The sequence below is a fragment of the Ipomoea triloba genome, chromosome 12 (assembly GCF_003576645.1).
Source record: "Ipomoea triloba cultivar NCNSP0323 chromosome 12, ASM357664v1".
NCBI lineage: Eukaryota > Viridiplantae > Streptophyta > Magnoliopsida > Solanales > Convolvulaceae > Ipomoea > Ipomoea triloba.
This window is the reverse complement of record NC_044927.1, coordinates 8,632,515-8,660,151: the sequence shown is the minus strand read 5'-3', so window position 1 is coordinate 8,660,151 and position 27,637 is coordinate 8,632,515. Positions and strand designations below refer to the sequence as shown.

The 27,637-nt window shown below is 36.9% G+C and overlaps 3 protein-coding genes and 1 non-coding gene across 5 annotated transcripts; 1 reads left to right on the top strand and 3 right to left on the bottom strand.

The window, feature by feature from the left end:
• Positions 1 to 954: 954 nt before the first annotated feature.
• Positions 955 to 12,854, bottom strand: LOC115998084 (probable proteasome inhibitor). Of its 2 annotated transcripts, XM_031237551.1 has the most exons (11): positions 12,601 to 12,854; positions 12,276 to 12,447; positions 3,730 to 3,855; positions 3,174 to 3,263; positions 2,276 to 2,377; positions 2,151 to 2,192; positions 2,026 to 2,067; positions 1,898 to 1,929; positions 1,738 to 1,801; positions 1,429 to 1,506; positions 955 to 1,204 (listed from the first exon to the last, which is right to left on the bottom strand). In XM_031237551.1, exons 1-11 carry the CDS (start codon positions 12,773 to 12,775, stop codon positions 1,177 to 1,179), a joined length of 951 nt encoding a protein of 316 aa, XP_031093411.1. In that variant the 5' UTR covers positions 12,776 to 12,854; the 3' UTR covers positions 955 to 1,176. The 2 variants fall into 2 exon arrangements, with proteins under 2 accessions (XP_031093411.1, XP_031093412.1); XM_031237552.1 differs by lacking the exons at positions 955 to 1,204; positions 1,429 to 1,506; positions 1,738 to 1,801; ... (4 more) ...; positions 3,174 to 3,263; positions 3,730 to 3,855 and adding exons at positions 9,352 to 9,670; positions 9,919 to 9,996; positions 10,218 to 10,281; ... (2 more) ...; positions 11,444 to 11,533; positions 12,016 to 12,153.
• TRNAQ-UUG lies at positions 8,745 to 8,816 on the bottom strand. Its single transcript has one exon. It is a non-coding gene; the product is annotated as a tRNA-Gln (tRNA).
• A 7,301-nt stretch (positions 12,855 to 20,155) lies between the features above and the next one.
• Positions 20,156 to 22,262, top strand: LOC115999311. Its single transcript, XM_031239167.1, has 3 exons — positions 20,156 to 21,294; positions 22,023 to 22,032; positions 22,140 to 22,262. Exons 1-3 carry the CDS (start codon positions 20,156 to 20,158, stop codon positions 22,260 to 22,262), a joined length of 1,272 nt encoding a protein of 423 aa, XP_031095027.1.
• Positions 22,263 to 25,318: 3,056 nt separating this feature from the next.
• On the bottom strand, positions 25,319 to 25,776 carry LOC115999310. Its single transcript, XM_031239166.1, has one exon. The coding sequence runs from the start codon at positions 25,774 to 25,776 to the stop codon at positions 25,351 to 25,353; it is 426 nt and encodes a 141-aa protein (XP_031095026.1). The 3' UTR covers positions 25,319 to 25,350.
• Positions 25,777 to 27,637: the final 1,861 nt, after the last annotated feature.

The window sequence follows — 27,637 nt, the reverse complement described above, 5'->3', positions numbered from 1 at the left end:
TCAACCCAAGTTACTCTGAAACCAACACATAGCATGTCATTGACGTGTCGTCTGGGTGGTGTCACCTTGACACACCTGGAATAGGAAAATTGACATATTCCAAAATGGTCGTCTCATAATCATGTTGATGGTTGTGGAATTCTATTTAAGCGGCGTTTCAACACTTTTGAGAGACTACTTTTGAAAACTTCAACCATGTTTTAGGAGACCACTTTATACCTCGGAAAAGTTTGGAATCAAGATTTTTCACGAACTAAAGTGGCTTTTCTATGTTATTGAATTCCTTTATCGTTTTTGTCTCCATGCTTAGAGGTTAAACTCCTTTTTTCTATGTTATTGAATTCCTTTATCGTTTTCCTAATGAAGCACAAAGAATCAACAGTTGCCTCCACTGAGGCTCGAACCCACTCCCATCATCAATGTGGGAGTGTTAACCGGGACACCGGATGCCACTAAACTCCTAATATTTGAATTTATGATGAACCCTAAAATGAAACCTTGTCCTTAATTGTTTTTAAACTCAATACAATTGTTTATCCTTTGATCAAATCCTTGAATTAATAATTGCTAACTTATTAAATTTATGTTTGATGAAAATATTTGCAACAGAGATACCCTTTCTATGTTTAGGTCATCACACGATTAACAGGGAGTGCATGTAACCCTAGAGATTCGATGTCATCAATCTTTTAGTTAAATTTTTTCCAACACACTATTAAATTGTGCCTCCGATTGATGCCTCATTCATTCAATTACGCTTATTCTTTATTACTCATTTCTTTATTTTGGTAATAGAATGAATAATTAATATATCTCTAATGTCCCTTGTCAACACCGTGATGATCATGTGTCACTCTTTACATCAAATATTGTAGTGATAATCTTGCTGGATTTAACCCATATACACATCACAAAGATTGAGAGAGATATCCAGTTAATAATAGAGGGGGGGAATGAATCTAAGAACTCAGCCAATATGGTAGTATTAGTATTGTAACTAAAACTGTATTATTACATGACAATATGGGCGATGTGTTAACAGATGTATAGAGTGCAACTCTATTCACAACTATGACCCTGGCTGGCATCTTATGGTTCACATCACTACACCAACTAAACTAGTCAGTCTATATGAAATCTAGACCACCTCCAAAGTGCTACAGATCAGGATGGTTCCTACCTCTTCCGGCGTCTAGTTGGGTCCCTGCAAAAATGTTGCCAACAAAAATTGCACTTAGTCGCGGATGAGATGAGCTACCAATATAGAGTTTTGCCTTTTGCATTGCAATATAGAAAATATTATTTTGAAATGCTATTCTAAAAACATAACTAAATAAGACTTCCCAAATGCTATAATTCGGCAGTACCCTTATATAGGAACACTATTTAACCAAAATAATTGACTATGATCAATATGCATAAATATACCTGCTAAAATGACCTGGCTCAGAACCAGGAACGTCAGGTGGACCAAATGGATCAAAACGACCACCTGGTGGAATACCCCTGTAACAATAATAGGGCAGTTTAGAGTCAACACAAAGTAGATTTACGTATAGATGGGAGGGAGGAGATAAAAGAGTGATTGCATTAAGAGCCTTGTAGTCGGTGACACATGCTCGAGACTTTATATAAGAAGAGGTCTTAGGTCCAATTCCCATTACCCTTCGATGTATCAAAAATAAAAACAAAAAATAAGTCTGCAAAGGAGAATGCAGTGGAAGAGAAGCAACTTACTGGGCTCCCCTAGGAAGACAAGGATCTCCACTTATCCCAGTTAAAAAAAAAGCATCACTAGGTCCTAAAAGAAATTAGAGTAGCCATCAACTTTAGAAAAGGATTTAATTCAAGATTTGAAAATCAGAAAATCAAACACCAGGTAGGAACTGTCACAAACCTAAAAGCATGCCTTCATAGCCTCCACTATATCTGAAAGGACATGTATCAAAAAATAAATAAGCACATTTAGAAGTGCCATCAAAGAAGAGCCATCTAAAATGGACGTGCAAGGGGAGCTAAGGTAACCTGGTAGGGTAAACACCGGGACCTGGTGCATGGTATATGGGACTGCCACCAAAAGCACATTTAGAAGTACCATCAAAGAAGAGCCATCTAAAATGGAGAAGAGGTGCAAGGAGAGCTAAGGTAACCTGTTAGGGTAAATACTGGGACCTGGTGCAGGGAATCTGCCACTGCCACCAAAAGCACATTTAGAAGTACCATCAAAGAAGAGCCATCTAAAATGGAGAAGAGGTGCAAGGAGAGCTAAGGTAACCTGGTAGGGTAAACACCGGCACCTGTTGCAGGGAATATGCCACTGCCACCAAAAGCAGGAACGGTTCTGCCACCAAAAGCAGGAACGGGAAGAACCGCATATCTATATAGACAGATAATAATAATAATAATAATAATAATAATAATAATAATAATTATTATTATTATTATTATTATTGTTATTATTATTATTATTATAAGAGAATCATAAATAGAAAGGAATAATAACAAAACAAGAAACACTCCCCATGAAAATCAATCAAAATCTACAAAAGTATTTTCACAATGTTAAAGAAAAAAAAAAGGATTGAACATAAACCAGAAATACAGGAGCAAAAATTACATATTCAGATGCATATTTTATTGATATTCCATAAGACATGCTTATTACTGCTACAAACAAGGGAGAGTTGAGAAAAACACTGGCACTTCGTATTTACTCAATGTTCAGCTACTTCATGTTATAGCCCAACATAGCATCTAGGTGCAGTTTAACAAAGAATAACACATAACAGGTTGTCTACATCTATAATCCAAGAATGCTAGTTATACATCTGAATTAATTATTATGTACTTTGACATTCAAACTCCAAGCAATTCCCAGGGCATCTGAATACGTCAATCACATGAATTCAATTCCACATGATTCAAGAAAACAGTTGGTATAAGTACCCACTTAGGCAAAAACCAATAAATAACACATCAAATAACATAAAAAAGCATATCTACAATTTAATTGCTAGTTTAATGTAATCCTAAGTGCAAAGAACCTGTGGGTCAAAGATTTCAAGACATGTCGAATTCCGATGAGTACCTCATGGGCAACACAACCAATTAATACAATAGCATATACAAGCAGATAAATAAGTAGTGCAATCCAACTTCTAATTTGGCATTACCCTGGAGGAACTGAACCCGAAGGCTGATATGAGTCATTAGATTCAGCGCCACGTCGATCAACATTATCTCTGATTCCTCCCTTTTCAGAACTGTACATGGGTATAGCAAAGTAATTCATTAGTGGCAACTAAAATCAACAACGTCTTTAGCTAAGCTAAACACAATAAGGATGACTACAACAACCATCCAGATCACACTGAAGTAGTACCGTTCCTTTTGTAACAGGCCCTGAAACGGGACCATTCTTGTCCCAGTTTAGGGTCCTATATTTTGAGGAACAGAATAGGTGTCTCCCATTCGAAACTTGCTATCTTATATTTTTATTCTTTTATAATTTAAAATGCAATTCAATCAAATGTACAAATATTTTTTACAACAGAAGTTTAATTACTTTCAATTTTGCACTAGTTTATATTTCCAAATCCACAATTGTCTCATATTCCAAATAAAAAAGGAAAACTCTAATGCAAAAAAGGAACAACAAAGTGTCAAGATCATATTTCAATTTCAATACACATGTTCGCCAACAAGCTAAGTAGACCAGATAACCCGTACCTTGATGATTTCGTTGATGGAGAGCCCTTGCTCAAAATTTCTTTATTAATTTCTTCAACAAGCTTACCAAAATTCTTATACTGGGAATCATAATTAGCCCCTCCATTCTCAACATAATCCTGAACACTGAACATTACCAGCAATGACAATCACAAACAGAGTAGATTTTAAAGAACTCCCTTATTCCTATGCTTACTTCACTAATTAAAAACAGAAAATAATTTGGAAGGAACTTACTTCAGTTCAAGATGAAGAGAAGCACTAGCGCCTTCCCACAATGCACCAATGAGGAGTTTACCATTCAAGACAAGGCACCGTATTAAAAACTTCTTTGAAGGTCCCTCAGGAGTTGAGTAGATAAAGCCGTAGTTGTCCCCAAAATCATTCCAGTGATCAATCCCCACCTCATCTAAAACAAAAAGTAAATAATAAACCTCAAAACTTTCACAAGTTATTTCGCTATACATTAGCACGCCCATAACCGTAAACCACACGTCCACACCCTAAAATTCACAAATATAACCGCAAGAATCGAAATAATAACTTGTAAATTTTATTATAGAGGGAGTTTACCGGCGAAGGGTAAGGAGAATGGATCGCCGGAAAAAGCAGAGGGGCCGGTGGCAAGAAGAACAAAACCAGAAGCAAGACACGAAGCGTGGACGGCGAAGGCGACCTTGTCGTAGGGATTTCGGAAGGTCGGTCTCGATGCCCTAATCACCATCATTACTGTGTTCGCCATTGGAGATGAAAATGAAATTGAGATTTACGCTAAGGTGAGGGACTAAGGGAGGGTTTAACAAAATATGGTGATCGGTGCTTGAATATCAAATGTCAGGTGGAAATATAATTGCCAATATTTTTCCCGCCACACAAAACGTAGTCGTTTTGATAGGGTCAAAATATTATATGTCAAATTGATTAAATATGGAAACGGTGGCCAATGGCCTTGTTCGTACATACAAGATCCCACAGACAAAAAGGGAGTGAAGCCATCAAAGATAAAGAAGTAGTTTTTCATGATCAAAAGGTATATTAATTTATTAGTTTTTTAGATTAATTTTTTCATAATTTTTTGAAGATAGTCTTTCGTGTACCATTTCACAAATCTATCAACTTAGAGAGGTATTTTATATTACTCTTTTGAATATGTGTACCACAAAATATATAGCATTAGATTTTAATAGAGTTAATTTCACCAATGGTCCTCCGACTATGTTGATTTTCCAAAATTAGTCCCCCGACTTTTAATTTGGACAATTTAGGTCCCTTGACTTTCAAATTCTTTTCAATGTTGGTCCTTTCGTCAAATTTTGGTTAAGTTAAGGTCAAATGAATGGGTAAATTATTCGTTCACATGTTTAATGTATTATTACTCGTATTTCTTCTGTCCTATACATTGTATATATGAATATAATCTCAATCGAAGTCTAAATCGGAACCATTAATCTCAGTCAAAGTCTCTTCGACTGAGATTATATTCATATATATAGCATATAGGACAGGAGAAATACAAGTAATAATACATTATACAGGTGAACGAACAATTTTACCCCTTCATTTGACCTCAACTTAATCAAAATTTGACTAAAGGACCGACATTGGAAAGAATTTGAAAGTCAAGGAACTTAAATTGTCCAAATTAAAAGTCGGGGACTAATTTTAAAAAATCAACATAGTCGGAGGACCATTGCTGGAATTAACTCGATTTTAATATCATCATTTGTCAAGTGTTTCGGAGTTAGTATGTGTTATAATAAACAGATTAAAAAGATATAATATTATATCAATTAGAGGTAAATAGACAAATAATCTACTTCATGTATTGACAAGCAAAGGCAATATAAATAAGTTCTATTCTACTTATATTTGTTATAATGTGCTTTTTTACCGTATGGGAATTATTGGGTTGCTGCCAAAATTGTTGGCATTGAAGGTTCAATCGATTGGTGTTATAGTTCGTGCAAGAGCACTGGTTGCAACAAGAAGCTCATTCCAAATAATCGGCTATATGATTATCTGAGATGTAATACGAGTTGGGCACACAATTTTAAACTTGAAAATTTTGTAAGTATTGTGCATGTTTACTTACAACTGTATTCGTGTGTGTGTCTATATATATATATATATATATATAGGGGTTGCTCCCATGCAAAGTGTTTCTCCTCTGAAAAATAGGACTAAATCTAAGCCATTGATAGGGGTTGATCAAATGGCCCAAATATCAGTGCCTTTTTTAACGTTTAATGCTAATTAGAAACTTTTTTGTACTTTTGTAATATTCATAACCGACTCTCCTAACCACCTTCAAGAGTATCTTCTTCCCATTCTCTCTTTCATAATCTCCATTATTATGTTTTCAGAGTTCTTTTCTTCTTTCTCTATACGTAAATATTAGGCAAAACTATGGTAATTGTTCTTAGATGGAAGAATTCGATCAAGGTATATTTTTTACATTCAATTCCAATCACTCTTAAACGTAAATTGTAATTGTGCTCATATATTTAAATCCTTTAACTTGTATGCATTATGTTTTATGAAGTTTTAAATTACATGCATTCAAATATTAAGGATTATGAATAACAAATTTCAAACTCTAGGTGCATGGATTTAAGGCTTAAGGTGCATAGTTTTTCAACTTAAAGTGCATCAATTTAACCATTAAGGTGCATCACTTTGATTCCTTATAAACATCATCTTACATACTCTAGGTGCATCACTTTAAAACCACGCACCTTAAACACTAATTCCATGCACTTTAAGGCTTCATAGTTGTAATTCTTAAAGTGTAAATTAGCACACCTTAAGTCTTAAAATCACGCATCTTAAGGTTTAAATTCACGTACCTCAAGGCTTTGCAGTTGTAATTCTTAAATAGTAAATTAGCGCACCTTAAGCTTTCAAACCACGCACCTTAATGTTTAAATATACACACTTAAAGCTTTGGCAATTGAAATTCTTTACTTTTTGGTCTAAGGTAGTTGAAATTCAAATTAGCGCACCTTAAGTCTTAAAACCACGCACCTTAATTAAACACTAAATCCATGCCCCTTAAGGTTTAAATATATGCACCTTAAGGCTTTGGCAATTGAAATTCTTTACGTTTTGGTCTAAGGCAGTTGAAATTCAAATTAACGCACCTTAAGCTTTCAAACCACGCACCTTAAGCATTAAATCCACGTATCTTAAGGTTTAAATATACGCGCTAAAGGTTTTGGCAGTTGAAATTCTTTACTTTTTAGTCTAAGGAAGTTGAAATTCAAATTAGCGCACCTTAAGCTTTCAAACCACGCACCTTAAACACTAAACCACACACCTTAAAGACTAAATCCACGCACCTTAGGACTTTTGCAGTTGAAATTCTTAACTTTGTACTGTAAGGCCGTGAATATTCAAATTAATGCACCTTAAGGTTTAAATAGACGCACCTTAAAGAGTAAATTTGTGCACCTTAAAGTGCATAAATTTAACCATTAATTAAGATGCATAACTTTGATTCTTTATGGACATCAATTTCCAGACTATAAGTGCATAAGTTTAAAGCTTAAGGTGCGTGGATTTAACACTTAAGGTGCACAACTTTGATTCTTGATTTTCAGAGTGTAGATGCATAACTTTAATGCTTTTGAAGAACTCAAATACTTTAATTCATATACCCACATAATGTTTTATATGTTATAGTTCCAGAATCATTACTCCATGACTTACAATCCGGAAACAACCTCAATTTGAGTGATATAAATTCCAGCAACAACAAGGATGGTTAATCTTTGACTATATTGTTGGTCCCGAAGGGTTAGATCACAAGTCAGGGAGATAGGGTGAATAGACTTGTGTACTTAAAAAATATTATCTACCTTTCATAACCCTTAATTTGAGTTTCGTTAAATTAAGAATATACTAGAAGTAATTTTGAAAGTAATGCAGTGGAAAATTAATTACCCTTCTTAATTTAGTTGGCATGAATTTTATCTTGCAAAATACTTAGCTTATGTGAGCAATGCAAAATGAGATAAGCAGCAAGTAAATAAAGCAAATAAAGAAAGAGAGAGTGATTTTTAAGTGGTTCGGCCAACTTCAGCCTACGTCCCCTTTTCTCCTAAAAACTCCTTAGGAGTATTGCACTATCTTTCCTTAGTAGTTAGTACAATGAAGAGCGCTTGTGTTTTGAACACCAAGCCAACCTCAAGCCTAGTGTTTACAAGACTCACTTCTTGTTACTCCACCTCTATCTACTTTCCAAATAGAGATTGATTAGGTTGAACAAGTAAATTTAGTTCGCCCAACAAAAGAATCTTGGCCTAGGATGATCGCCAAGTTCTTTGTATCTTGATATAGCTTCAATTCCTTTTTGTGTATCTTGATCAATTGCTTGTGCTTGCTTCTCTATTCTCTATCTTTTTCTCTTATTGAATTTCATCCCTTATATAGAGAAGAATTAATCCGTTAAGAAGATTAATTCTATAAGTATCCGGCTTTCGATAATCTTTTTCTCTTATTGAACTTCATCCCTTATATAGAGAGAAGAAGTTAAGAAGATTAATTCTATAAGTATCCGGCTTTCGATAATCTTTTTCTCTTATTGAACTTCATCCCTTATATAGAGAGAAGAATTAATCCGTTGGGAAGATTAATTCTATAAGTATTCGTCTCGATGACCTCCCGTATGAAAGAGCCACTACATGCCATCACTACTCGATGACCTCCCGTATGGAAGAGCCACTACATGCCATCACTACTCGATGATCTCCCGTATGGAAGAGCCACTACATGCCATCACTTCTCTTACTTTCTTAAGATGGCACTTCTCTTACTTTCTTAAGTTGTCGGGCATTATGTTCTTACTTTCTTAAGATGGCACTTATCTTCTTACTTTCTTAAGTTGTAGTTGTCTGTCGGGCATTATCTTGAAAATGGTCTAAGACTGCCTTGGGTAGAGTATTTCTTCATCTTAGGACTGCTTGTCTCTGTCCAAAACGTTACCTTCTGGAAATATTCACGTTTGGCTGAGAAGTAGTTTCCACCGAGATTTGAACTCGGGTTACTGGATTCAAAGTCCAATGTCCTGACCACTAGACCATGGAACCACTTACAAACAAATTGAATGCACAAGTTACAGTAGATATGAAAGAAGAGCTTTCTAAGTACAATCTATTGGAAATGTTTTATCTTGATTTCTCTTCTTCAAAATGTTTGCTGCCACTTGTTCTTGGATTTCCTTGTACTTTCTATTTATTGCCATCCTGGAAACATATTAACATACGCATCGCATGGTACTACTAAGGATGCCCAATCTGAAGTTACGTTCATCCTTAGGTAGTTTGCAAGTGCTTCACCTATGTTATCACCTTCAATGATGTTCCTTCTCCACCATTGAATGCACTCCCGCGCACTTAACCCATTAGAGAAGGATAATTGGGTTTCCTTTAGAATATTGGTTAAGTTTACGCTGATTTTTGGTGTACTAATGGAGAAATGAAAAATAATACAGAGTAAATAAATATACACGCGCGCACACATACATATTTCTTTATTTTGGTAATATAATGAATAATTAATATATCTCCAATGTCCCTTGTCACCACTGTGATGATCATGTGTCACTCTTTACATAAAAGATTGTAGCGATAATCTTGCTGGATTTAAACCATATACACATCACAAAGATTGAGAGAAATATCCGTAAGTTAATAATAGAAGGGGGGAATGAATTTAAAAACTCCGCCAATATGGTAGTATTGTAACTAAAACTGCATTATTACATGAAGATATGGGCGATGTGTTAACAGATGTATATAGTGCAACCCTATTCACAGCTATGACCCTGGCTTCTTGTGGTTCACATCACTACACCAACTAATCAGTCTATATGAAATCTGAACCACCTCCAAAGTGCTCCAGATCAGGATGGTTCCTGCCGCTTCCAGGTCTAGTTGGGTCCCTGCAAAATGTTGCCAAGAAAAATTGCACTTAGTCGCGGATGAGATGAGCTACCAATATTCATAACTCCCAGAGAGTTTTGCCTTTTGCATTGCAATATAGAAAATATTATTTTGAAATGCTATTTATAAAACCTTCCCGGCTTCACCAAATAAGACTGACTTCCCAAATGCTACTATTCGGCAGTACCCTTATAAGGAACACTACTTAACCAAAACAATTGACTATGATCAATATGCATAAATATACCTGATAAAACGACCTGGCTCAAAACCAGGAACGCCAGGTGGACCAAATGGATCAAAACGAGCACCTGGTGGAATACCCCTGTAACAATAATAGGGCAGTTTAGAGTCAACTCAAAGTATATTTACGTATAGATGGGAGGGAGGAGATAAAAGAGTGATTGCACTAAGAGCCTTGTAGTCGGTGACACGACATTACATAAGAGGTCTTAGGTCCAATTCCCATTACCCTTCAATGTAATCAAAAATAAAAAACAAAAATTAAGTCTGCAAAGGAGAATGCAGTGGAAGAGAAGCACTTACTGGAATCCCCCAGGAAGACGAGGATCTCCACTTATCCCAGGGAAAAAACGACGATCTCTGGGTCCTAAAAGAAATTAGAGTAGCCATCAAGTTTAGAAAAGGATTTAATTCAAGATTTGAAAATCAGAAAATCAAACACCAGGTAGGAACAGTGACAAACCTACAAGCATGCCTTCATAGCCTCCAATATCTCTGAAAGGACATGTATCAAGAAATAAATAAGCACATTTAGAAGTACCATCAAAGAAGAGCCATCTAAAATGGAGAAGAGGTGCAAGGAGAGCTAAGGAACCTGGTAGGGTAAACACCGGCACCTGGTGCAGGGAATATGTCACTGCCACCAAAAGCAGGAATGGGAGGAACCACATATCTATATAGACAGATAAAAGTAGTAATAATTATAATATTATAAGAGAATCATAAAGAAACTAATACTAACAAAATAAAAAACACTCTCCATGAATATCAATCAAAATCTACAAAACAATTTTCACAATGTTAAAGAGGAGGAAAAAAAAAAGGATTGAACATAAACCAGAAATACAGGACAAAAAATTACATATTCAGATGCATATTTTATTGATATTCCATAAGACCTGCTTACTACTGCTACAAACAAGGGAGAGTTAATAAAAATACTGGCACTTCGTATTATCGTATATACTCAATGTTTAGCTACTTCATGTTAGAGGCTTATAGCCCAACATAGCATCTAGGTGCAGTTTATTAAAGAGTAACACATAAAAGGTTGTCTACATCTATAACCCAGGAATGCTAGTTATACATCTGAATTCATTACTATGTACTCTGACATTCTAACTCCAAGCAATTCCCAGGGCATCTGAATACGTCAATCAGTTGAATTCAATTTCACATGATTCAAGAAAACAGTTGTTACTTCAATCGCATATAAAAGAAAGGAGAACCAGATTATTGCATATTCAAAATCATTCTTGTAAAATAACACAGTTCTAAAGACATGGAGTACAAAATATGAATCATAATAAGCACACACTTAGGCAACAACGAATAAATAACACATCAAATAACATAAAAACGCATGTCTACAATTTAATTGCTAGTTTAATGTAATCCTAAGTGCAAAGAACCTGTGGGCCAAAGATTTCAACACATGTCAAATTACGATGAGTCCTCATGGGCGACAACCAATTAATAATATAGCATATACAAGCCGATAAATTAGTGCAATCCAACTTCTACATTACCCTGGAGGAACAGAACCCGAAGGCTCATATGAGTCATCAGATTCAGCACCACGTCGATCAGCATTATCTCTGATTCCTCCCTTTTCAGAACTGTACATGGGTATAGCAAAGTAATTCATTAGTGGCAACTAAAACCAACCACCTCTTTAGCTAAGCAAAACACAATAAGGATGACTAAAAGTCTAAAACAACCATCCAGATCACACCGAACTAGTACCGTTCCGGTTTGTAACAGGCCCTGAAACGGGACCATTCTTGTCCCAGTTTAGGGTCCTATATTTTGAGGAACAGAATAGGTGGCTCCCATTCGAAACTGGCTTTCTTTATATTTTTATTCTTTTATAATTTAAAATGCAATTCAATCAAATGTACAAATAGTTTTTACAACAGAAGTTTAATTACTTCCAATTTTGCACTAGTTTATATTTCCAAACCTAAAATTGTCTCATATTCCAAATAAAAATGGAAAACTCTAATGCAAACTATGCATAGGAACAACAGTGTCAAGATCATATGCCAGTTTCAATGCACATGAGTTCATCAACAAGCTGAGTAGACCAAATAACATGTACCTTGATGATTGAGTGGATGATTTCACTGCTGGAGAGCCCTTGCTCAAAATTTCTTTATTAATTTTTTCAACAAGTGTACCAAAATTCTTATACTGGGAATCATAATTAGCCCCCCCATTCTCAACATAATCCTGAACACTGCACATTACCAGCAATGACAATCACAAACAGAGTAGATTTTAAAGAACTCCCTTATTCCTATACTTACTTCAGTAAGTAAAAACAGGAAGGAACTTGAAAGGAATTTGGAAGGAACTTACTTCAGTTCAAGATGACGAATAGTACTAGTGCCTTCCCACAATGCATCAACGAGGAGTTTACCATTCATGACAAGGCACTTTACTAAAACCTTCTTTGAATTTCCCTCAGGAGTTGAATAGATAAAGCCGTAGTTGTCCTCAAAATCATTCCAGTGATCAATCCCCACCTCATCTAACCAAAGTAAATAATAACCCCCAAAACTTCCACAAGTTATTTCGCTATAAATTAGCACGCCCATAATCGTAAACCAAACCCTAAAATTAACAAATATAACCGCGAGAATCGAAATAATAGCATGTAAATTTTGTTCTAGAGGGAGTTTACCGGCGAAGGCTGAGGAGAATGGGTCGTCGGCAAAAGCAGAGGGGCCGGTGGCAAGAAGAACAAAACCAGAAGCAACACACGAAGCGTGGACAGCGAAGGCGACCTTGTCGTAGGGATTTCGGAAGGTCGGTCTCGATGCCCTAATTATCATCATTACTGTTTTGTCGGTCGCCATTGGAAATGAATATGAAATTGAGGTTTACGCTAAGGTGAGGGAGGGTTTAACAAGCTGATGGAACTGTGATGATCGGTGCTTAAATAGCTGAATGTGTGTGTGTGTATATATATATATATATATATATATATAGTGTAATTGTATGATTAGTGTGGTTCATGTATACTTATTTCATTTCTCCAAATTATTTTACTAGTTTAGACCTTATTTTATTGCATTCAAGTTAATTAATTTCAAGTCTGTAAATTGCATATATAATATCAATTCCCTGGTTCAAACCTTTCGTTGCACGCTATATTACAATTGACTCGTGCAGTTGCGATGACTTATTAAAATTGTCCATCAGACACCATTAACAATGCAAGCCTCCAAAGATTTGTTGAGGCCTATAGTAGTTGTGGCCTCCTGGATCCCAGATATTCAGGTTTGAAGTTTACTTGGTGTCGGTCTGTGGGTAACAGAATCACCAAAATGCATAGACTAGATAGAATGCTTTGGAATGTGGAAGCCCAATTGGCATTCCCTGGTTGTTCTCCCTAGGCTACATTCAGACCACAATCTTGTTCTCTTTATGGGCGTGACAGGTACCCCCCCCCCTAATAGCAATAGGCGCCGAAGGCGCTTAGAGGCGGCTTGGTTGACTAGAGAGGACCATGGTAACATTTGGAGTGAAGCTACTCGGTCGAACGACAGTAACATCGTGGATATCATCACAGACGTTTCGGAGAAAAGTTTTCAGTATAATTGAAACGCCTTTGGGAATATTTTTAAAAGGAAAAGGCATTTTGAAGCAAGAATTCTGGGAATCCAAAGAAAAACTAACTATACCTCTTTAGCAAATCTTCAGGCCCTCGAGAGGAAACTTATTAAGGGTCTCAACAAAGTCCTAGACCAAGAAGAAACCTTGTGGTTTCAGAAATCCAGAAAGGATTGGATAAGAGATGAGGACAGGAATACCCGGTTCTATCACAATGTGACCGTGATTAGGTTGAACAAGGGTCGTGTTCATTTTTTGAAACTTCAAGGGAGCTAGACGGATGACTCTACAATTGTATCTAACCACATTATTGATTATTTTTCTTCCCTTTTTTGTAGGTCGGTGCGGGAGGAAGAATTGGACTTGGCGCATATTGATGAAAATCATAGAATCCCTAAGGCACAAGTGGATAAGTCGAGACGTAGAGTTACCACCGAAGAAGTTAAAAAAGCGGCGTTCGGTATGAAGAAGTTTGGTAGTATGGGTCCTGATGGAGTCGAGACGATTTTTTTCAACATTTCTAGGAAGAGATCGGTCCTGCATTGACTAAGCTGGTTAACCAAACGCTGGAGATGCGTTCGGTACATAAATCCCTGCTGCAAGCTGTCATGGCTCTCATTCCTAATCCTAAAAAAGATGTTTCAGAGTCGGCAGCTGACTTTAGGCCAATTACATTGCTCAATGTCGCCTTCAAAGTTATATCCAAAGTGTTAGTTAACAGATTGAGACCTATCATGTGCAAGTTGATAGGTCTCCATCGGAATAGCTTCCTACCGGTCGTTCTACTCTTGACAATGTAATTATAACTCAAGAAATCATCCATAATATAAACAGAAGAAAGGGTAAGAAAGGGCGTATGGTGGTTAAAATTGACCTTTATAAAGCCTATGGCAGTGTTGACTTGAACTTCCTTGAGGAGACCTTGGAGGGCTTTGGATTTCCAATAAAGATCACCGATCTCATTTTGTTCTCTCTTAAAGAATGTGAAATATCTATTATTTAGAATGGTAGTTGTCTCCCCTCCTTTACTCTAGGGAGGGGTCTTCGCTAGGGGGACCCCTTAGCACCCAACTTATTCAATCTCATCATGGAGAAGTTGGCACATGACATAATTCAGAAGAAGGTGCCCCTAGGATCTTGGAAACCAGTTCGTATCACGAGAGGGGGGATTAGCATCTCTCACCTCTTCTTTGCCGACGACGTCATGCTCTTTGGAGAGACCACTGAACAACAAGCAAAAACGATGATGGATTGTCTCAACAGACTTAGCAAGGCTTCTAGCGTAAAGGTAAATCTTTCTAAATCCCAAATTTTCTGTTCTCCTAACACTAATGCAGGACTAAGAAGACGCATTGCGGACAAGATGGGCATTCCTATATCCTCTCACCTAGGCTCTTACCTCGGGATCCCTATGCTTAGCAAACGGGTATCTAAGGAGACGTTCAATGCTGTCATTGATAAAATGAGAAAAAAAAAACTAGTCATGTGGAAAGCTAGTTCTCTTAGCATGGCCGAGAGGAAAGTTCTAGTCCAAGCTTCTTTGGCCATGGTCCCAACTTACACTATGCAGTCCATGGCTCTCCCGGTGAGTTTTGTAATGACATTGATAAAATTTGCAAAAACTTCCTGTGGGGACATTCCGAGGATACGAGAAAAATCCACACCGTCAATTGGTCTAAGATATGTAAACCCCAGGACGAGGGGGGTTGGGTCTTTAGAAAGTTAGGGACTTTAATCTGGCTATCCTTACGAAATTAGGGTGGAAAATCCTTACCAACGAGAATAAATTGTGGGTCAAAGTGTTGAAAGATAAATATATCAAGGATGGAGCTCTCTTCAATGCTAACACTGGGAGCAATTGTTCTTGGGGTTGGCGCAACATTATGTAAGGTAAATGTATTCTTGAGAAAGGTGTGAAATGAAATATAGCCATTCTGACATCGATTAACTTTTGGCATGAATGGTAGACGGGTGATGGATTCCTTGTGAATGCTCCTAACATGAACATGCCGACAAATAACAATAATATGCTGGTTAACCATCTCATTATTGCTGACAGAAGTTGGGACGTGGAAGCTTTGGAAGGTCTTATACCCAATAGCGTCGTTAACACCATTCGCGTCACTCCAATCCCAATGGATAAGAACTAAGAGGACTCTCGTTCGTGGCCGCACTCAGGTACTGGTCTTTTTTATATCAAATATGCTTACTCTCTCATTGTAGGTTCTCTTGAGCAAGAGGGGAGCCATGGCTGGATTTGGAAATTAAAATGCATAGAGAAGGTAAAACTCTTTATTTAGAAGATCATCACCAATGATCTCCTCATCAACGCGGAACGGAAAAGACGCGGGCTGACTGAGCATGGAGACTACATGATATGTGGCGATGGGGAGGAAACACTAGATCATTTGTTCAGGTGGTGCTCTGTGGCGATAGATTGCTGGAATCTTTCCAATACTCCCCCCGGTTTCAATGCTAGCTCGCATATCCCCCTAGCGAGATGGGTTAAAGACAATTGCTTTGTAAGCAGCAGACAAAGGATGCGGGATACTAGTTGGCGGTGACGGTTTTCGTACATACTTTGGAATATTTGGAAGGCGAGAAACGCATTCGTCTTCAATAACGTTACGGTAGCAGCGGGATAAATCTCAAGATAGGCAACCAGTGAGGTCTCTGATGCTGCGAAATTCATCCTCAAGCACCATGGTCCCATGCTGAGTAAAAAAAATTTGGGTTTGTTGGTCCCCTCCTCGTCAAGGGTTCATCAAGCTCAATTCTGACAACACTAGAAAGGCCAGCTCAGGGCTAGCAAGTGCGAGGGGAATCTTTTGTGTTCATCATGGTTCATGGATTGTGGTTTTCACATCCAAGATCGGGATTACAAATAGTTTTATCGTTGAGCTCTAGGGACTCCGTGAGGGCTTGAACATTGCGATTAACTGAGGCTTAATAATCTCATTGCCAAAACGGACTCCAACTCGATGGTGCAAGCATTGGGCAACGATGCGGAGTCTAGGCCAAATGCCGATACGCTTATTGCAGATTCCAAATTCTTGATGAACCAATTCCAAAATCTAGAGCTCGTCCATGTACTCAGGGAAAGGAACTAGTGTGCTGACTATCTGGCGAACATGGGTCAAAACAGTCAATGGGGCACCTCTATCGTGAATCTTCCTCCAGTTGGCTTCATAGGCATCCTCAACCAGGACGCCAATAACTGTGCTTCTAAGAGGATTTACTAAGTCTCTTCCGGGGATCAATGTTGTCTGGACCTTGTTAACAAGGTTGTTGTTGTTGTTATTGTTGTTTTACACGCGCATTGCGTGAATGAGTTAATGCCCAATGTTTATATTTAAATAAATATTTAAAAGTATATCAATACAAGATTATATAGGAGAAATTTATACATAGATAATTGAATGTCGAATTTGTTTATTTAAATATATATGTAACTCAAAGTATATGAATCCAAGATAATATAAGAAATTTATTATAATTGTCACTAAAATAAATGTTTGCAACTTTGTAAAATCGATAGTCTAAATACTTGGTCTAAAAATGATAGTATAAATAAATACTACTTTTGGTTTGAATTTTTCTAAGTATTTTTAATTTTCTTTGAGTAACAATGTCATTGTCTTCATCTTTACTATTTATCCTCTTCCTTTTTGTTGGTAGTGTGTTATTTGCAATTGGGTTACTGTTGTTAGCATAGATGACAATGTCATGCAATGAGATTATGATATAGGAGCTATGGACTTTTCTTTAGGTGTTATGTTCGGGGTTCGTTTGGTTCAACCATTATTGTTGAATGAGTTATTGTGGATAAAGAAATCCCTAGTTTAAGGAAAAAGATTAAATAAATTATTAAAAATTTGAAAATTTTAAATATGATATATTCTAAAGATATTAAAAGGTAGTTTCTCGCTTCAATTTGTTGGGTAATGGGTTATTTGAGTACTTTCATTGTCAACAAATCCCCAAGTAGTTAATATGATTGGTTTCAAACTATTGTTTTTTTATTTTTTTCATGATATTAATAAAATATTTGGTAAATAAATATATAACATTATTTTGTAATATAACTTTGATATTTAATTACAAGATAGTATAAAAAGAACATAACGGGCAATGTAATGAAAATCAATTCACCATCATTAATGAAAATCAAGCAACACACGAAGCGTGGACAACGAAGGCGACCTTGTCGTAGGGATTTCGGAAGGTCGGTCTCGATGCCCTAATTACCATCATTACTGTTTTGTCGGTCGCCATTGGAGATGAATATGAAATTGAGGTTTACGCTAAGGTGAGGGAGGGTTTAACAAGCTGATGGAACTATGATGATCGGTGCTGGAATAGCTGAATGTATATATATATATATATATATAGTGTAATTGTATGATTAGTGTGGTTGATGTATAATTGTATTAAGGTTAGAAGTGTATTAAGAAAGTATTTATAATGTAATATCAATCAATATTATTATTTGGAGATTCTTTATTATACATAGAAGTATATATGTACTGTAATTTTAATCATATATAATTGTATTAAGGTTAGAAAAGTATTTATAGTTTAATTTTGATAAATATTATTATTTGGAGATTCCGTAAAATAATGAATAGAATTGTATTACGGATAAGAAAGTATATGTATTGTATTCATCATATATAATTGTATTAAGGTTAGGAAACTATTTATAGTATAATTTTGATTAATATTATTATTTGGAGATTCTATAAAATAATAAGTAGAATTGTATTACGAATAGGAAAGTATATGTACTATAAAACAATTTGCAATTCTACATTATTAAAATTACCGTACAAAGTTCTTCCACAGGTATGCCTCTGCCCGTAAACGAAAGAATACTCTTACTAGATTGAGAAATGGTTCTGGTGTGTGGGTGGAACATAATGATTTAAATGCTGTTGTGCTTAACTATTTCAATGATATCTTTGCCTCCAATGCTTCTGCGTTTGCTATGGATTCTTTTGTTGCATCTGTTATCCCTCGTGTCACCCAAGAACAAAATCAGACTCTGCTCAGACCTTTTGAAGTGGAGGAAGTAAAGTCTGCCTTGTTCTCAATGTTTCCGGATAAAGCCCCAGGCCCGGATGGTATGAACCCGGGTTTTTATCAACACTATTGGGATGTGGTAGGGAGTGATGTTACTGCTTTTGCCTTGAATTGTTTGAATGATTGCTCTTTCCCACCTGGTCTCAATGAGACAAATGTAGTGCTTATACCGAAGAAAAAGGGCCTGGAAGTGGTGTCTGATCTTAGGCCCATTGCTTTGTGTAATGTGGTTTATAAGATCATGGCCAAGATGGTGGCAAATCGTATGAAGCCTTTATTAGGGGAGATCATATCTGATTCTCAGAGTGCATTTATACCTAATAGGCTTATCACAGATAACATTCTAATTGCAGCAGAAGTGGGGCACTTTCTGAATAGGAAACAGTGTGGAGCGGTAGGATGGGGTGCTCTCAAGCTAGACATGGCAAAGGCATACGATAGAATGGAATGGGCCTTTCTGCGCCAGATGCTATTAGCTTTGGGGTTTGCGGTTGAGTGGGTTAATCTGGTAATGTTATGTGTTACCACGGTTTCCTACAATTTTATGGTTAATGGTGAGAATGTTGGCCAGGTTGTTCTCACACGGGGTATCCGTCAGGGAGATCCTCTCTCCCCATACTTGTTTATCATTTGTGCTGAAGGACTATCACTATTGCTACAACAGGCAGAGGCCAGGGGTGCCTTTCATGGGTGTAGGGTGGCCAGAGGGGCACCACCAATCTCGCACTTATTTTTTGCTGATTACAGTCTTCTATTTTTTAGAGCAAATGCAGAAGAGGCTGGAGTTATCAAGCAGTGTCTGATTGATTATGAGAATATGTCGGGCCAAGCTGTGAATTTTCACAAATCCAGTGTGTGCTTTAGTAGGAATACAACAGAGGCCAAAAGGGAGGAGGTGGCATTGGTGTTGGGTGTTGATCAAGCTCCTAATTTTGGAAAGTATTTGGGTCTTCCCTCTTTCATTGGGAGGGAGAAGAAAGCAGTATTCTCATATATTGAGGATAAGATAAAACAAAGGATAAGTTCCTGGAGTAAAAAGCTAATTTCACAGGCAGGGAAGGAGGTTTTGCTAAAGAGTGTTGCTCAATCAATGCCAACCTTCTCCATGAGTGTTTTTTTACTTCCAGTTTCTGTGTGCTTATCTATAGAGAGAGCTATGAATAGGTACTGGTGGGGTTCTGGAAATGATAGGAGTATTCACTGGAAGGCATGGGATAGATTGTGCATCCCAAAGAAATATGGTGGGTTGGGTTTCAAAGATCTCAGAGCTTTCAACCTGGCGATGTTAGGAAAACAAGCTTGGCGCTTCCTAACAAGGCCTCAGTCCTTAGTGGCAAGAATTTATAAAGCAGGTACTATCCTAGATCCTCTTTTATTGATGCTGCTTTGGGTAATAACCCGAGTTTCTGTTGGAGAAGTATCATGGCTGCCCATGAGCTAGTATACGGTGGTGTAAGGAGGAGAATTGATAATGGGAACTCCACTTTAATTTGGGGACACCCCTGGCTCCCGGTGACCTGTCCCCTATGATTCAGACCCCCATGCCTGATGTTTTAAATGGCTCTATAGTTTCTGGTCTCATTGATCACAATACTGGTATGTGGGATCTTGCTATTATTCAGGATATTTTTACTACTGCTGATATTGATCGTATATTGTCAGTCCCAATTAGCCCCCATCATGAGGACTCTTGGTATTGGTATGGTGATCCTAAAGGGTGTTATACGGTGAAAGAAGGTTACAGGCGCATTATAGGGGATGTGGTAAACCCGCCTGGGACATATGATAGATGGTTACATTTGTGGAAGGTTAAATGCCCAGCTAAATGGAAAATATTTGTATGGAGAGCACTATCTAATATTCTCCCTACCACAACCAATCTGATTTTAAAGAGGGTGGAGATTGACCCAACATGCCCTATGTGTGGAATTTATCATGAAAATGTTATGCACTCTTTAGTTTTGTGTGAGTATTCAAGACTTATTTGGCATGAATCCTCATTACATGTACCAAGTGTGATTGATGATGATTTTAATGTGTGGTTTCGAAATGCAATTTCCGTGCTTAACAAGGAGGATATATTTGTTATGCTAGCTGTTTTATATCATATTTGGAGAGCAAGAAACCATGCGGTGTGGGATGCTTTCTTGCCAGTTCCAGCCCGTGTATGGTGGATGGCCAACTTAGCCGCAGCCGCATGGAAGCAGGTGCATGGAACACAGCAACCACAACAGCATGTCGCACACGAGGCTGTGGCAGCATCAGCGCAAATTGGCTCCCCAATATGCCATTTCGACGCTGGTTACTACCCACGGACGAAGTCTGCTACGGTGAGAGCAGTTTTGACGACGCAGATTGGGGACTTCATTGCAGCCTTCAACGCTCGACTTCCGCCGTGTTTTTCGCCCCTAATGGCAGAATCCTTGGCATGTAAGGAGGCTTTATCTTGGATCAAGGATCGGGGGCTCGCGGCTATAACAATGTACACCGACTGTTCCGTGCTCAAGGATTTATTAGTTTCATCTAGTTCAGAGCTTTTTTCATATGTTAGTTATTCAGTAGATGCCATTAAGGCTCTTATGTCATCTTTACTTTCTTGTTCAGTTGTTTTAATTCCTAGAACTCAGAATCAGGGTGCTCACACCCTTGCTACAGTAGCCTTCTCTCAAGAGGCACCGATGTACTGGGATTCAATCCCCCCGAACTCTATTTCTCACTTGTTTTAATTTACATCTACCAGTTTGGTTTTCAAAAAAAAATTACCGTACATATACTTTTTATCCGTAATATAATTCTACTCATTATTTTACGAAATTTTCAAATAATAATATTTATCAAAATTACACTATAAATAATTTTCTAACCTTAATAAAATTATACATGAAACATGCAATTGCAAATATTCATGCGTACTAATTATTTGCACAAGCAATTATTTGGCAAATAAATCGCTCACTCCTTCCGAATGTCTCTCACTAGGAACCAAAGTTCTTATCCGATCACATGAATGTTTCTCACTCCTTCTAATACGAGATTGTCTTTCAAGTTCCAGCCGTTGATGCTCGCATATGTCATGACTATCAACAAAAGTCAGAGTCAAACGCTAACTCACGTTGGATTATTGCTGAAAAACTGGTCTTTAATCATGGTCAATTATACGTGACTTTTTCTTAAATCACCCATGAAACTTAAATGTTGACCGCCATTTTTTTCTACCTATTTTAGGCCTAACTCTCTTTGGCTCTTATTACTATAGTAGATAAAAGAGTTCTTGAACAAGCAAATGGTTTGACTATCTTTATCTATGCACACCATAAAACATTGGCAATGATGAGATCCTTTACAAAGAAGCGAGACATAGTTAAGCCATGTGTGACTATATTTGCTTATGCATTTCTTACTTTACAGAGTTCAGCTGGTAAGAAAGTTGAATTAAAGGCTATGTTTTCAAACAATGAATGGGATGAATGTAAATTTGTCAAAATAGTTAAAGGGAAACATGCCTATTCTATTGTCTTGAATCAGGCATTTTGGCAAGGGGTGGCATTATGCTTGAAGGTTTTTACACCGTTGGTGAATGTGCTTTATATTGTTGATCATGATAAGAAATCTTCAATGGGATTTGTTTATGGTGATGAGCTTATGTAGGCTAAAGAAGACATTGAATGGAGTTGAAATAACTATAAACATGTCATTAGAATAATTGAAGAGAAGATGAAAAATAGACTAGACACCCCTCTTCATTTGATGACTTTTTTGTTGAATCCTTATTACCATTATAAGGATTCTCTGCTTCATTTGGATGATGATATATCTATTGGAAGCATTGAGTTCTTTGAGATGCTAATTGAAGAACCTCAGGTTCTTCAATTATAACCTCAATTGAGATTCTAATTAAAGTTAGACTTTGACTGATAAGAATTTTCTAAACACCTCTATGCAAAATATAAAATTATGATCCAAGCTAGTCATCCAACTATTGAAGTAAGTTTAATTAAAGGGGTGTATTCAATCAAGAATTTTAAAGACTTTCAAAACTTTTAAAGTGATGAATTTTAAACGATTTTTGTATAGTTCTTGTAGATTTTCCGAGAATCGTCTATAAATATCCGTAGGACAAACATTTATATTTTTAAGAACCCTTTCATATTTAAAAGCCTACAAAAGTCATTAAAACTCTAAATTGAATACACCCTTGCAAACATTTCATAATTTCTATTAATATATTATTTATAACTTTCTTACAAAATATATTTTTATAGATCATAAATAAATTAATAAATTGTAAAAAAAATATTGATTGTCATAAAAATAGAATGTATTATACATAAAAAAAATATAATCAATTTTCACTAAATATAATTAATGAACATACAATAATATAATATAATATAATATTAATTAAATAAAATTTTAAATTTTAGATCAATTCTGCTGCAAGCGAACAACAACAAGTTGCTATTGTTCGCAACAAATTTTTTTTTGCTGCGATCTCTTGCTACTGTTCGTAGCAAAAAAAAGTTGATGTCAACATCAACAAATAATAATGTTTCGTAGCAAAGTTTGAAACATACTGTAAAATTGATGAAAATTTTGTCTAGTTTAGATGGAGGAAAAAAAGTTTGTAGAAAATCTTTAAAGGTTTGGGGTTGGAGGGTTGGATTTCATCTATTTATATTGATGAAGAAAAAATTTACAAAAATTCTATTCTGACAAAGTCTATGAAAGTTAATAACTTTTTGAATACAGTAGAGTTTTAAAAACTCTATAAAAGTCTGAATTGAATACCAATATACTTTTAAAGTGCTTTGAAAAGTCTGGATCTAATATTGGTAGACTTTTAAAAAGTTTTAAAAGTTTAAAAGTCTAAATTGAATATTGCCAAACTTTTAAAGTTGATAAAAAATTTTAAAAGTTTATAAAAGTCATGATTGAATACACCCCTTAGTAATTAATAAGAGTTTGGTCAATCGTAGTTAACCTAAAGGATATTCAGTTACCTATATTGATCAATGAGATATTGGTATAAGGTTTCTGGAGTCTTCTTATTGCTTAGTTAACGTAGCTGATACACTAAGTAGAAGTGAGAGAAAAATAACAAAGAAACACTTATGATTTTTACAGTAGGAGACTAGCAGCCTGGGCCTTCCCGCGACTCATTAGGTAGAAAATGAGGCTACTCAACCTTCATCAAACAGAAGCTGGGTAAGGTAGAGGTTATTATTTAGTACTGGTTTATATTGTTCATGTACTTATGTGATTATGTGCTTTACAATGTCATGACAAAATAAAAACTATTTGTTTGTATTATGGGATTTTTTTTTAAATACAAGATGAGTGCAAAATAAAAATACATTTGGCTATTATTTCTACATGATTGTATAGAGTTCATATTCGATTTGATCCCTCGATTATTAAGATTTTACTACTTAGGTCATCGACTTCTAAACTTATCAATTTTATCTCTAACTATGCAAGTCATTGGTTCAAACCAATTCAAAATAGTCCTGAATAAGGACAATTTTGATTAACAATTGCATAGTTGAAGATGAAATTTAACAAAGAGTAAATTACACTTTTGGTCCTGTGACTATTGGGGTCCTATTAATTTGAGTACGCGACTTTAAAAAGCAACAATTTAATCCCTTGACTATCGGTTTTTTAACGGATTAGGTCCTTCCGGCCAAATCACCAGCCAAATTTGGCCGAAAAAATGTAAAATATTTTTAATTATTTAATTATAAGGGCAAATCGGTCAATCTACGTGATAAAAATTCACCTCATCCCGCCGTGAATGAACTCCTCCGTTTGACGCTGCAGGCCTGAATGCACTCCTCCGTTTCAATCCAGTCCTCCATCTCTTGTTATTGGCTCTTCTTCTTGATGCAGAGAGCAGCTGAAATTAACAGGACCAAATCCTTAGTTAGCTCTGGGTTCCAGTGAAATTTTTTTCCTGTTACGTTCCCAGCCAAATTGTGTCCCCCTTGGCATCTTCTGCTCCTTAGATAGTTAGATACCCCTTTTCCTCTCTAACTCTCCCCCCTTTAAACCTCTTTCTTCACTCTTAATTCTCAATTTTTCATTTTATACACACTCATATTGATAATTATGTTTGTCTCTAAAGACGACATGGCTGCTGTTGCTTCTTCAGCTTCTATATGTTTTCCGGCGACCGGAAAGGGGACTGATTTCCGGTCTGGGTCTACTGGATTATTGCGCCGTAGTGGGTTCCGGGTATGTTATCCGCTGACTCCATGGTTTCTGCCATGAGTACCAACGGCAGTGTCTCTTTGTGGTCGGATTGTTCTGGGTGTTCTGCCGGACTGGCTTTTCTCGAAGAAGGAAGAAGAAGAATGAAGAAGAAGGGTGGAGAAGGAAGAAGGGGAGCATGAAATGACCTATTTACCCTCGTGAATAAATAATTTAAAAAGGTTTACATTTTTTCGGCCAAATTTGGCCGGTGATTTGGCCGGAAGGACCTAATCCGTTAAAAATTCAATAGTCAGGGGATTAAATTGTTGCTTTTTAAAGTCGCATACTCAAATTAATAAGACCCCAATAGTCACAGAACCAAAAGTGCAATTTACTTTTTAACAAATTTAAAAGTCAATAACTAAAATGATGAAATTCTAATAGTTAAAGAACCAAATCGGCTATTAACTCAGTCTCTATAATATATTAATATCTACCCAAAAAGTTGCTTATTTTGTGTTTTTTTTTTTTATTCTTCTAATTTTTACACTGAATCTGTGACTCTTGGAGAGGCGCTGGGACTGGAAACTGGACTGTCATCACTTGCATTTTTTCTTCCCGTCGCTCTAATGTAACAGAAAACAGCCACCAAGAAAGTGGTGGCTAAGCCTCCAAGAATCACTCCGCCGCCATAAATCGACTTATTGAATCCACGGTGGCGCCGCTGTTGCTTCTCATCTTCGCCGGCACTCTCTTGCTTCTGAGCCTCAAAGCCGCCGCCGTCATTGTGGCGGCGCGTACTCTCTACCCAGATTTTTCCGATTTTCCGGCTCGAAGGCCCTTCAGAAACGCCATTGACGTTGGATGGACTAGAAGCCGGAGAATTCGCAGCAACACTGTCATCATCCGCCACGGATAGAAGCAGAAATGCATCAGTTAAGATCAAACACAGAACGAGGAACTTCGCCATTCTGATCAGATCAAGTTAATTAAGACTCAATTGGTTTTTTTGATGCTTAAATTTAATTTCTGGGTTTTTTTTCAACGCAATGAATTGGAGGTTGTAGAGATGTTAAGGCAGTGGATTTAGAGGGTTAATTTATAGATAGAAAGATAGAGGCCCGCGTGTGGAGAATCTTAAGAAGCGGCATGTGGTTGGATAGAAGGTTCCCTTTGTATAGTAGTACTGTGTCTGATCTGCTGGAATTAATAAGAAAACCTGATAAATTTAATGACTAGATTGTCGGGGGAAACATCGTTTGAATAATACAGAGACAACTGGCCTGGTTCCTAATCAGGGACACATGATTTGTACTCTACATGTTTATTTATAAAACAGCAGTACATGCTGCTTTTTACAATGTAAGCACTAAAATAATGACAGCATGCCAGGGTTCTGCCCGCATCAGTATAACTCACTAGTTCAGTAGGAAGTATTTCGAGGAAAAGATCAAGGTTCCAACTCCGGAATAGGACAAATTCTTTGTGTATATTAGCATTTAGCCATGTTGAGTCACTAAGTTACCTTAATTTACATCATCCTAAATGTTCTGTCGGGCCGGCCAGGGTGTGGGGACCCTGAAGTTGGCGATTCAACCTTTTAGGGGAAGCATGCCATGTTTCTGCCGGCACGGGCTTAACTCACTAGTTTAGTAGGCAGTATTTAAAGGAAGAGACCAAAGTTCAAACTCAGGAACATGGCAGAGTCCTTGTGCTGGCATTTAATCATGTCTATTGAGTCCCTGAGTTACAGTAATTTACATACTCTTAAATGCTCTGTCGGGTCGACCAGGGTGTGGGGACCCTGGAGTTGACGATTCAACCTTTTGGGGGAAGCATACCATGGTTCTACTAGCATCTACTTAGCTCCTTAGACAGTATTTGAAGAAAGAGACTAAGGTTCGAATTCGAGAACATGGCGGACTCCTTGTGCACACTTGGTATTTAGCAATGTCTATTGAGTAATTGAGTTATCATAATTTACATTCGTCTAAATGTTCTATTGGCCGACCAGGCCAGGGTGGAAGAGACTTTGAGGTTCGCGATTCAACAACATGCCATGGTTCTGTAGCTTGAAGAACACTCGTGTTAAAGCATTATTGTGTTAGCAAAAATCTATTGTCAGATTTTGATCCTTAGATAAAATGTTGCTGGGTGTATCCGAATCTGCAAACATTAAAGGCAAAATCTGTCCAAGAAAACATCGAAATGAAATCATTATATCTTGGCGGTGTTACTTTAATTTTCAATTATATAGTAGGTAAACATCATTCAACAAAAACAAAACAGAGTGGATTTCTTGTCTCATGTACTAGGAATATATTGTTAGAATATAATACTTGACATATATTCTAGCCTACCTACATGACTCATATACAATAGATCGAGTCTAGATTAGTCCGAGGAAATGAACTCCATCGATCGAAGATGCAGCAGTGTTCATGCACCTTCATTACTTTCGGTGGTACATTTTCGATCACGGACTCTCATTGTGTACGGTAGACAAGTGAATTTGCAGACAATCCATGGGACCATGACAGGAATATGACGGAGTAATTAGGTACCCGACTCGGAATAATGTGCAGGACCTGAAGGCAATGAACAGACGTGTAAGGAAGTCAAACAAGCGGTTACCCATTAAAGATGAGGAGCCACTCCAACGGCTCCCCAGTATTAATCTTCACGGATACATTAAAGAGGCCACTTACTGCACATTGAAGTGGAAGCAGAGAGTCGTTGGTGCTCAGAATATAAAAGGACACTCACACTTGTAGAGGATGACACACAACATCTTACTAGATTGAACTCACTATTGTGAACTCATTATTGTA

Bases quoted from the DNA above. Each gene is read 5' to 3' on its own strand.
- LOC115998084 (XM_031237551.1), bottom strand. From the start codon at position 12,775: ATGGCGACCGACAAAACAGTAATGATGATAATTAGGGCATCGAGACCG. The intron at 2,193-2,275 runs GTTACCTTAGCT...TTTTGGTGGCAG, and splicing joins GCCGGTGTTTACCCTACCAG to TGGCAGATTCCCTGCACCAG. The intron at 1,205-1,428 runs GTATATTTATGC...ACATTTTTGCAG, and splicing joins GAGCCAGGTCATTTTAGCAG to GGACCCAACTAGACGCCGGA.
- LOC115999311 (XM_031239167.1), top strand. From the start codon at position 20,156: ATGCCTGATGTTTTAAATGGCTCTATAGTTTCTGGTCTCATTGATCAC.
- LOC115999310 (XM_031239166.1), bottom strand. From the start codon at position 25,776: ATGGCGAAGTTCCTCGTTCTGTGTTTGATCTTAACTGATGCATTTCTG.